The 11,102-nt window shown below is 39.7% G+C and overlaps 1 protein-coding gene across 1 annotated transcript; it reads right to left on the reverse strand.

Moving 5' to 3' along the window:
• Positions 1-1,538: 1,538 nt before the first annotated feature.
• Positions 1,539-1,910, reverse strand: LOC145988081 (protein GVQW3-like). Its single transcript, XM_083122917.1, has one exon. The coding sequence runs from the start codon at positions 1,908-1,910 to the stop codon at positions 1,539-1,541; it is 372 nt and encodes a 123-aa protein (XP_082979043.1).
• Positions 1,911-11,102: the final 9,192 nt, after the last annotated feature.

The following is an 11,102-nucleotide window of genomic DNA, read 5'->3' on the forward strand; positions in this document are numbered from 1 at the left end:
TATTATCGGTGTTTCAATTAGGTTTTGCAACAGACGAAGGTGAATGCTTATATCGTAGCCTAAATGTACGATAAGAACGGCTGTGGAAGTTGCTACCCTGAGCGCTTATCATTTGTTTGCCATCAGTCACAGCGATATATGTGTGTATTACAAGATGGCGACTTCCGTGCAGAAGTCCTTTTGTGTCATTAAATTTGCAAGGTTCTGCCGTTTCAGTTCAGCGAGCTTTTCAACTGCGAATGGGAAGTGATCCTCCGTCCGATAACAACATTCGTCGATGGTTTCAAAGAACTTTGTGAAATTTCAGTCTATCACTCCAGACATGCTCATCCGTGTTTGATAAGAATTGGACTACCGGATGGATGTGTGAGGTGCTCAAATTTAAAATTTATTTAGTTGTTGTTTACTCCCATATATAAGCTTTATCCTTGTACCCCAAATATAATGAAACTCCGATAATCATTTTGGGACACTCTGTATAGTGTAGTGTGTACAGCCAGCCTTCTCGCACACGAGAAGAAATGCATACCATATCATAAGTTTTAAATATCCGGCACATTCTTCTCGAATGTGTCGATTTTAGTTTCCTCGACCTTTTAACCTTTGAAGTGTAACTAATGTTTATAGCTTTTTGAGAAGAGGGGACCTTTCCACTCTCTATGCAAAGTGGTGCAAAATGGTCACCTGTGCCGATGCACCCAAAAATTTTTAATCCGTTCCTATCATATCATATGTCTGATTTCTCTGTATTCCCATTTATCTACAATTTAATCCATTAAAGATAATTTGTTTTGCTTGATATATTGACAGGCAAATTGACCATCACTACGAGGGACGTTCGGTATGCTCTAATACTCTCTAAGAAAACAAACTATAACAGAAATGAAAATATGGTTATTTTTCAACATAGTCCCCTGCCCTTTCAATGCACTTTGTCCATCGCCGCTCCAAAGCTTCTATACCCTGTTGGAAGAGCAACCATGCATTCACAGCATCCATGACGGCATTGTCATCCCGAAAAATCTGCCCACGGAGATGCTGCTTCAAATGTGGAAACAAGTGGAAGTAACTTTGGGCTAGGTCAGGCGAATAGGGGGGATTAGGCGCTAATTCAAATCCAGCTGTATGAATTGCAGCCATGACAACACCGGACTTGTGGACGGGAGCATTGTCCTGCTGCAGCAGCACTCCATGTGTCAACATTCCTCGTCTCTTGCTCTTTATTGCAGATCGCAATTTTGGCATAAGGTCAGCATAATATTGGCCCGTAATGGTGGTTCCATGTTCCAGATAATCCAACAGCAGTAGCCCCTTGGCATCCCAGAGTACAATTGCCATAAACTTTCTGGCTGACTGTTGAAGACGAAATTTCGTCGGGGTTGGGGAGCTGGTGTGCTTCCATTGCATGGAGCTTTCTTTGGATTCGAGGTCATGTTTCGTCCACCGTCGCAAATCTGGCCAAAAAGTCCTCTGGATCTGCGCGATACATGTCCAAAAGTTGCCTTGAACATGTCACTCTGCTTCTCTTCTTTCAGCATTCAGGTTTCACGGGACCATCGTGCCGAAACTTTCTTCAGACACAAATGATTGGTTAAGATGTTATGAACTGTGCCGGTTGACAACCGTGTACTTTCTGCTAAATACCTGATGGTGACTCGTCTGTCTGCCATAACCATGTCAAGGATCTTCTCAATGTTTTCCTCGGTGGTCAATGTTAGTGGTGGCCCGACTGCATGGGCATCTTCGCATGACTGTCTGGCACAGCTGAACTCACGGTACCATCTCGCAACGGTAGGATATGATGGAGCAGATTGCCCTAATGTTTGTACAAAGTCCTCATGAATTTCCTTTGGCTGTAGGTTTTTCAATTTCAAGTTCTTGATGACAGCTCGAACCTCACTATTTTCCATTTTCACCACGTTCTTACAGATGCTCTACTGCCAACACCTGCCAAGGAAAAGGTACATTTTAAAACATCTTGCAATTCGGCATAAAGTCATCACAAGATGTCTACTTTCTACACACGTTAAAATTATGATTTTACATGAGGGGGAAAGGGGCGAGTATTAGAGCATACTGAACGCCCCTCGTATAATCATTCACTTGCTTCTTGCAACTATACTCTGTCCCGGTTATCTCTGGAGCAAGCAAATGGAAACAAGTCTGTGGACAAGTAGTGACGCTAGACGGCTACACCAATGAACACGTGAGAGGAACAGGATTGGGTGGAGGGGGAGCAATGCAGTTAGCAGCCTCCCCAGCAGCTTCGCTCTGCCCACTCTATTTCCCCCCTTTCTCTGCTGCTATGCGCGGCCTTCCTCCAAAGATAGCCGGGACAGAGTATATTTAACAATAAGCATGCTAATTTGCTCGTGTGGTGTCCTCCCTTGCGCCTTGCCCTGTCAAGTTTTGTATTTGTATTTACTTGCGTCTTCCTGGTGCGAGGTGTACGCTGTACGCAGTACATGAATTTTACATTAGACACACTTTCTCTTCCCCTACAGTCATGTATTAATATTGTACCCTCTTTACGTTAATATACAAATAACACTTAGTACGTAGTTGATCGGATATATAAAAAAATAGACATAATAAGTTTAGTTTCACGATCCAAATATTGCACATGCAAATAAAGTTATGTGTCCGGCTCATTTGGCCCCCAGTCTCTATACACATGTAGTCTGTTTCAATCTTTCACTTCCCACACAAACTCCCCCTTTGTACTATCGGGCTGTCTTTCACACGTCCTGTCTCGCCTCTTCGATATGTGATAATAATAGATGTTTACTTTTTACGTTCCACTAAAGATGACTCGGTTGGAGCATGATCACTCATTTCGGTGCCTTCTCTAATAGCTTTCCCCGCCTTTCTCTAACTTGGAAAAATTGGGCCAAAAATTTTGCACCTTGCGAAGATAAATTTTACCCGCAGATTGTGGCAACACTCCTTACATTTTAAACATAGAAGAACATTGTAAATTTTACGGCAAACTTGTAACAGTGTAAAAGGGGTATTACCTGATCTGACTTGTTGATGATTTTGTTGCATTTCATGAACTTGTCATCATTTAAATCCTGCAAAATATCGAATCTATTTGAGAGTTTAAATTGGTAATCTTTCTTAATTCTATCATCAGCAAATAGATGGATGAAAAGAAAAATAATTATATTGTAACAATGAAGGGATACAGAATTGAGTAAAAATAAAAAAGCTATGTATTGTGCGTACTGACAATGGCTCACACAGAGAAAATACAAGTGGAGACACTAGCGGACGCAGGATTTCTTTCCCGGAGGGGGCTGGAATTGCAAAGGTGGACATCACATAGCTGCGGTCTAGGTAGGGACGTTAGAAACTATAAAATATTACGTAATTACTATTTTTAACATTCGGATTGAAAGCTGTTAGTGGGTTTGCATTTAACACATTGCATTTACTGCTTTCATCTGATTATTTTAATTTTCTCGAAATCTCGGTACAGCCTGTAGCCCCATCAGCCCCTGCGTACGCCAGTGAATGGAGACATGAACTATCGAAACGGCAAGTAACCTCAGCCGTAGTTGTGAATGGAAAAAAGCCCTCACAATTTGCCACCGAGCTGAGTTCAAGGAAATACTTATTCGCTTTGTCAAAAAATCCCCCTCATTGTTGATGATCCACCCCGCTCCTCCCCTTCCGGATTAAGGGTCCTAAACTAAGAACAGGCCATTCTGACCAACGACAATTGTCTCTTTTCGCTCATTCTTGCAGACTTAGATGGCTTCACTCTTTGTCTAAAAGCTTGCAACAAAGCTTGTCTTCGGCAGTACCTACTGGATGGTCATCAACCTCTAATCTGAAAGCATGGTCTCCCCGCGGTCTTAGCCGCTGCTTCCGGTTTTATCTCCAATCTCTCAATGTCTTCTTGGTGGGTGATTGACGTCGCAGGCTCTGTCGGGAAACTTCAAACGGAGCTTCGTCCTACAGGTGTACGTGCAACTTGTGAGAAAACCATTGATTTCCATCGTTTCCCATTCTGTTATCTGACCCCTGATGAGCTTCCTAATCACAATGTTAACCTCTGAGTTCCTTAATGCCAAGTGTGTGATGGAGTGGACGGACAATGGATTATAGTAGCCATGCCTACCCCAGAACAGTATCCAAGGAAAGAAGGATGGCATATTTCCCGATTGTATAAAACAGTTGATCCTCGATTAGCCAGTAAAATTGATCTGCAGTCACGCTGAACTCTGATTTTGTGTTGTATAAAAGTTGAACTGAGATTAAGTCCCTGCGATCTGCGATCAAAGTTGATCCGCGATTTTTCTCCGATCAGCAGACATTGACCGTAGTTCAGCTGTTGTAACATGGCTGTACTAACGAATTTTTGCGTGGTGCAAGTGAACGTATGCAGCAAAACGGGAGAATCAATTCATAAAATCCTGTTTCCATAATAATAAAGAAGAAGCATGCACAACGAGGTGAACATTGATAAATATTTCTTCCATTTTTCTTTCTTGTCATTGTTATTTACTGTTTGAAATACCATGTATTTTTTCCTTGAAATTTGCCTTAAATGACTGCAAGAAATACTGTAACATTGTTTAATTGCACGATCACAGAAAAGTAACTTGAGAACAATCGAGTGTTGATACAAACCGAAAACATGACCCGCTTACATTTTCTTGTTGATATCTTTGTAAAACTTGCATTGGGATGTCTAACGATGAATAAATGTATTGTATTGTATAAAAATATTACCATTTCACTTTACTGCATCCAGACAAGTGTTATTGCAATTCAATGTTGTCCGCAGAATGGAACAGATCATGTAACTTTGGCTGTAGTGTATATATCTACTGCTTTATGAACCGAGCACATAGCATTTTAGTTGGTAAAGCTTTCTCTCCTCCCGATATATAAATAACATATTTTATTTGGAATATTATTTGTTTCGGGCATAATTTACATCCGAGAGGACAAACGCCACTGTTGTTTCAATATTTATTTCCATTCGGGAAAATGCAAACACATTTTACATTTCACAACGTAGGTTATTCAAGTGCAAGGAAAATTCCATATAGCACTTACAGGAAATAATGGTCCACCTGTAACATGTTATCGTGTAATCACAAAATAAATATAATAAACATCTCCTTACATGAACAATAGCTCCAAATCCAAGTATAAGTAAGTTGTTATATCTCTTTTAACATTCAAAAGAAATACACATTAAAAAAAATATATTTATGCAAGCATATTTTCTCCCCTTAGCAACCGAGAACCGATATTTGCTTTCGTTGTCAAGGACAAATCATCTACGTGGAACTTGCACAAACAATAAATGGCCGTTTAGTATCTAATTTACGTGATGTTACTAAATTTGCAACATGTTCGAATATTTACTACATCCAGCACCTCAGATTTATTCTTTATTTAAATATTAAATACATGCATTTTCCGAAACAGACTATAAAATGTTTGCTGTTCAGTGTTGGACAATTGGCAACATCACAGACACACTAGCGACATGTCTGGATTTGCCACGTTGCCAAACGTATTTCTTTGACCCAAGATCAGGATTTGATCTAAGATCGACAAATCGACAGTTAGCTTTATACAACGTGATAGAAGCTTGAACTTAGTTCACTTTCGGATCGTAGGTCAAATCTGATCTCCAGTTAGTGATGTTTATACAACCGGCCCTCGATCATTGCTACAACGTATTGCAATTTTGATGTGCTCATTTTCAGGTTTTGGAAAATTAGGTAGCAAATTTTTCAGTTTCACTAAGAATAATTAAAAGGCTCTGGAGTCGCGGTGCTCTAGTCGGTAGGGCGTCTGACTGCCACGCGGGAGACCCGGGTTCTATTCCCGGTGTGAGTGATCTAAGGTCGGAATTTTTCCGAACTTGTCCCCGCATATAGCGGCTCCGGGACTCGCCCAGCCTCAAATCAATGTGTACCTGGAACCAACCCTGTGGGGTAAAGGCGACAGAGCATGGTGCTGAACACGTCACCTCCAAAATTGCCGAGATCGAGAAAGTGTGGGGTTCTACCCACCATTCCCTAAATATACTTTCATGGCACGGTGCTGTATGCACGAGGAAATTTACCTATTTTGCCTACCTTAATTTAAAGGTTAATTGCAGAACTATCGCTTCTTTCGGAGCTTTAATAAATATTAGATATGCAAATCCAACTAAAAAAAAGGAAGGGGGGGATGTAGTGAAGCTTTCGAATGAAGAAAATTTATGCTGGCATTTCAGAGAAGTTGCGGGTTGTCTGATCATTTATAGGCAGGTTATAGGTGTTGTCTAATTTTGAAAAAATATATACGTTTTTAGTTTGCTTCAATAATTATTTTCTTATAATTTTGTACATTTTTCTCTTTTGCATCATTCGTTACACTATAATCATTATTATTTATGCAGTCCCTACAAGCCCATGACGGACATTTGAAACTCGGGACGAGACAAGAACTCGAGACATCTGTGAACGAGATATCTTTAGATCTCGCCACCTAAGTTCCCTGTTCGAGACTCGGCGTACGCACAGGTGCCCTTTGTGAGTGTCCCTTCATCAATTTCATCTCCTCATCATCATTGTGTTAAGATTAACTAAATGTGGTAGGAAAACGACGTTAGAGAACGTTAATAAATTAGCTAATGAGGTGAAACGAAATACCACGCCTATCCTTTTTACAAATTCTCTCTTTTACAATGTATTTTATTTGTTGTTTTGATGGGAGGGAAATTTCATATATATAAACAGTATAGAGTGAAATATTATATTGTTACAAAGACATGATACAGAATTGTACGTAGAGTGTACATACAGATTACGGATCGCGGAAGGGAAGTAAAAAAAATAACAAAAACCATAAAGTTACCGTATACGTTGCATCAAGCGGTGAAGGCATATGGCTCTGGGGGAGGTGGAAGTGGTGTGATCAGCACCACTCCTCCGCCCACCTTTACTCCCTCAGGGTTGCCTCCATTTCTTAGAGGCTGGGTGAACGCCAGAGTCGCTACATGTAGGCACATTGACGATGGAAATAAATCCAAAATACAAATACAAATATCGCACATCCCAGGTAACCTATACTCTGTCCCGGAAATACCTGGAGCCAGCGAACGAAAGCAAGTCTCTGCGCAAGCAGTGACTGCAGAGGGCTCGACCAATGAACAAGTTCGAGGAAACGGGATTGCGTGGAGGGGGGAAAGCGACTGCAGCTCCGTACCAGCCTTTGCAGCAGCGTGCTTCACTTCGGCCACTCTCTCTCTCCCCTTCTCTGCCTTTATGCGCGGCCTTGCTCCAGAGATTCCCGGGATGGAGTATAGTTAGCGAGACCGCTGACCATTTCTTTTCTCGACCTTTCACATATCTTTTTCTCCTTCTCTTTATCAACTTTATCTGTTTTCCTTTTTATTATTATTTTATGTTCGTATAATAGTTAAGAAAGTGTGAAGTGAAGAAGCATACTTTGTTTACAAAAAAAGTCCAAGTGCTTCAACCTCATTAAATATACCACTGGCGCTTATAAAGAAACGCAATGACCAGCAGAAAGCAATTCACCTCCAGCAGAAGCAACAATGCAGACCCTTTGCATACAACCAACCCAGCGTCCATTGTTGCGCAACAAAGAAGGCAGTTTGTTGCCCGGGGCAACGCCTGGAGCGTGGAGAGCTCCTGGGGATTTTTCTGTGGCTTTTCAAAGAAGGGAAGATGGGGCGGCGAAGGGGGTGTTGGGAGGGGGTAAGCTTTCGGGGCGCACAATGGCAAAGATCTGCATTTGTATGGCGCTATAGGAAAGGGGAAGGTTGGGAGGGGAGGGAATTCTTCATTTTGCTAAAAATCTGTCTGAAGCAGGCCGGCACTTGGGCTATCTTCAGTATGGTGGTGCTGGATTTGGAATCGAGCCAGTGACATGGAAATATGAGTACTCGGGAAAGAACCTGTGAATATCGCACTACAACCGTCTTGAGCTGGGTAAAAGAGATGTTTCGATGCTTCAAGAAGTGACTCATAACAAGTTAATTAATAAAGTTACCACTGTTCTTTGGGGAGATGCCCAATGGCGTATTTGTAATGACATTTTGGGGGTATATTTTTCTTGTATGCAAATTTGTATCAAATTCAAACTAATTGGCCATCTTACTACACTAAAGTTGCTGACCAAGGCAGTTTATTAAAATGTAATCACTTTACAGGTTACGTACCTACTCCTATATCAGGGTGTTCCTTAGACGGAGAACTAAACTGAAATCACAAACTAATCGTGTTACCAACTTACCTAAATCCTTCCAGTGTTGCCACATGAAGGGAAATTTCCCCTTTTGCAGGGAAATTCGGACCGAAATTTTAGCCAAAAGGGAAAAGGGAATTTCGATGAAAAATACTACAACTGCAGGGAAATTTTAAGGTCATCTCACTACATTATTACATTTTATGTTCATTTCGAATTTCACATCCACATTTTTATGTTATTTACTTATTTTGCTCTTCCACTTGTTTCTGCTCTTTTAAGTTTATTGCTTTTACGCATCTTTGGATAAATAGTAACAATGAGGTCATGAGGATTAACGATTAACTGGAGTCCTGGCCAGGATTCAAACCTGGGACATCTGGTCAGGAAGTGATGAAACTGAAATGTGAAATTTCTTAACAATATTTTTTATTCAAACGAATAACGAATTCAACGGAATAATTAACTATGTACTACTACTGCTTCCAACACCACCCCAATAATGCAGCGAATACCACTACTAATTATTATTATTATTATTATTATTATTATTATATTTGCTTAGGTGAAGGGAAAAATTGGTCCAAAAAGGGAAATTTTTGCCCCTTGGAAATGGAAATTGTGTCCTCATATTGTGGCAACACTGCCTCCTTCTTCATTGCGAACAGTTTAATATAAGTAGTAAAATATCAGCACCATGCAGTGGCGGCGAATGGGTTCCAAAACTAGGGAGGCGCAGGGCGCCAAAACGGGGGGGGGGGACAATTTACTTTCCCTTGGAAGTAATGTTTAGCATAGTGTGGGGAGGGAAACTGGCAAAAGGGGGGGCAACTGTCCCTCACGCCCCATCCCCCCAATCGCCGCCACAGGCAATGTTGTATCGACTCGGTGAACTCCACAAAGCATCATACTTTTCGGTAGGGAAATCTTTGATGACTGAATCGTTAATGGACACGTTCAATTATGTTAGTAGATTGTTAAGAAATGGTATAGGCCTACTATCTGCTATAAATTCCATTTTCTTTGAGGAGGATAAAAACATCTCTGACAGGGATAAAAATAATTCCCTTTTGCCGGGGATATTTTTTTGTGTGGGGAAATCCTTGACACCCCCTTCCCCACCCGTTAATTCGTAAACTGAATGTTACTCACAAAAATAATAATAATGCCTTCAGTGTCAATCTTTCTAAACATGATATTCTATCCCATCTTGAAGTACACGATCTTTTCGAGTTTCAGAGGTGAGATTTATTTTCAGAATCATATGGTCAACTAATGGTAAATATGTTGATTCATTGAATGTTTGCTTTAAGACTTTAAGTCCACTTTATTCACAGATATGCTAATCGTGACGGAACCTACAGTCTAAAGTTTGATCCAAACCAAAATATCATTATTATGGGTGTACGAGTTCAATGCTAATTTTCCCATGAAGAACAATATCTTTGATTTTTTCCAATCTACAAATCAGATAAATATTATCAACAATTTTGTTTTTTTCACACAGATCTAATGTCTTTAAACTCACGTAATCCCAAATTTCGTTTTTATACAAGAACTGAAAATTTTCAACTTTTTGACCAAATTTCTGATATTTCCCAGTTTTGTAACCATTGCCAGTTTCCCTCCCCACACTATTCAACCATTTACCAAATGATATAAAAGCAGAAAGTATGACAAGTTTCAAAAATAAATTAAAGAAACTATTAGTTAATAAGGAATATTATAGTGTTAGTGAATATCTAGATTGTAAATTATAGAAAATTTGTAATTATATATTTTTATTTTATATGAACTGTACTGAACCCTCCAAATACCAATGTATATGGTTAATATGGAGTAATAAAATTGAAATTGAAATTGAAATTGAAACCCCGGGAATCGAACCCTGGTCTGCCGCGTGGCAGTCAGACGCCCTACCGACTTTTTTTTATTAAAAGGAAGACCCCTAAGCGGCAGCTTTCCCCACACATCATACTCATATCAATTAATCTTCAATCTCCTTTTCATTCAGGACTAGGGTTAGCAGACGTCCGGTTTTTCCCGGACATGTCCTACATGTTAGCCTTATGTCCGGCGTCCGGGAGAAATTTTAAAAATAACACAAATGTCCTACATTTTTAACGCCACGTAATATGAATTAGGAAAATACGTGTTTCAGTTAAAAAAGATAAATCATGCAAGTTACAAGTCTATGGACAACTCTCAAACTCAATAGTGAAATTTATTTTGATTCAGTCATTGCCCAAAAAGAAAATAAAGGTTTCTGCTAGAGCATTAAGGTCACATCTGATGATGTCACTGTTCAGTGCCTGAGTGGAATTTCTTGCCTTAGGGTTTATACTGATGGAGCAAAGTGTTTCCCATTCTTATTCAGGGGGTATAGAGATGAAAGATATTGAACTAGAAACTACCCTGGACGAAGCTTCTGGAACCATTTCAAGTGATGGTAATTGCTGAATATTTGTTTGCCATTCCAGGTTATAATGAGAGAGTACTTTCATTGCCATCAGCACAACGGAGCCCTGGAAGAAATATTTTTTTCAAAGGGTCTGTAAAATGTTTGTTACTGGGGTTCAGTATAATTTCAGAGTTTGACTGTTCAGTCTCTCATAAATAGATTTTGACTAAACGTGAAATTTTGATAAAAATTGACTCTTCCGAGAAGTATAAGTTAAAACATATAGGCTAGTAAGAAATTCATTGTTTAGTATTGACTAAAAGTTTGAAAATCTTGCATTTAAGAATTCATTAAGAAATTGTATTTTTTTAAAAGCTGAAAATTTTATATTTCTTTGTAACATGTTCTGGAAATGTGTATTATTTATTGTGAATGTTTTACATTTCCTTACAGCGATCTGGAAACCCTCTTCAGG

This window comes from Lepisma saccharinum, chromosome 5 (assembly GCF_977018435.1).
Source record: "Lepisma saccharinum chromosome 5, izLepSacc3.1, whole genome shotgun sequence".
Lineage (NCBI taxonomy): Eukaryota > Metazoa > Arthropoda > Insecta > Zygentoma > Lepismatidae > Lepisma > Lepisma saccharinum.

Coding starts and splice junctions, on each gene's coding strand:
- LOC145988081 (XM_083122917.1), bottom strand. CDS start 1,910: ATGGAAAATAGTGAGGTTCGAGCTGTCATCAAGAACTTGAAATTGAAA.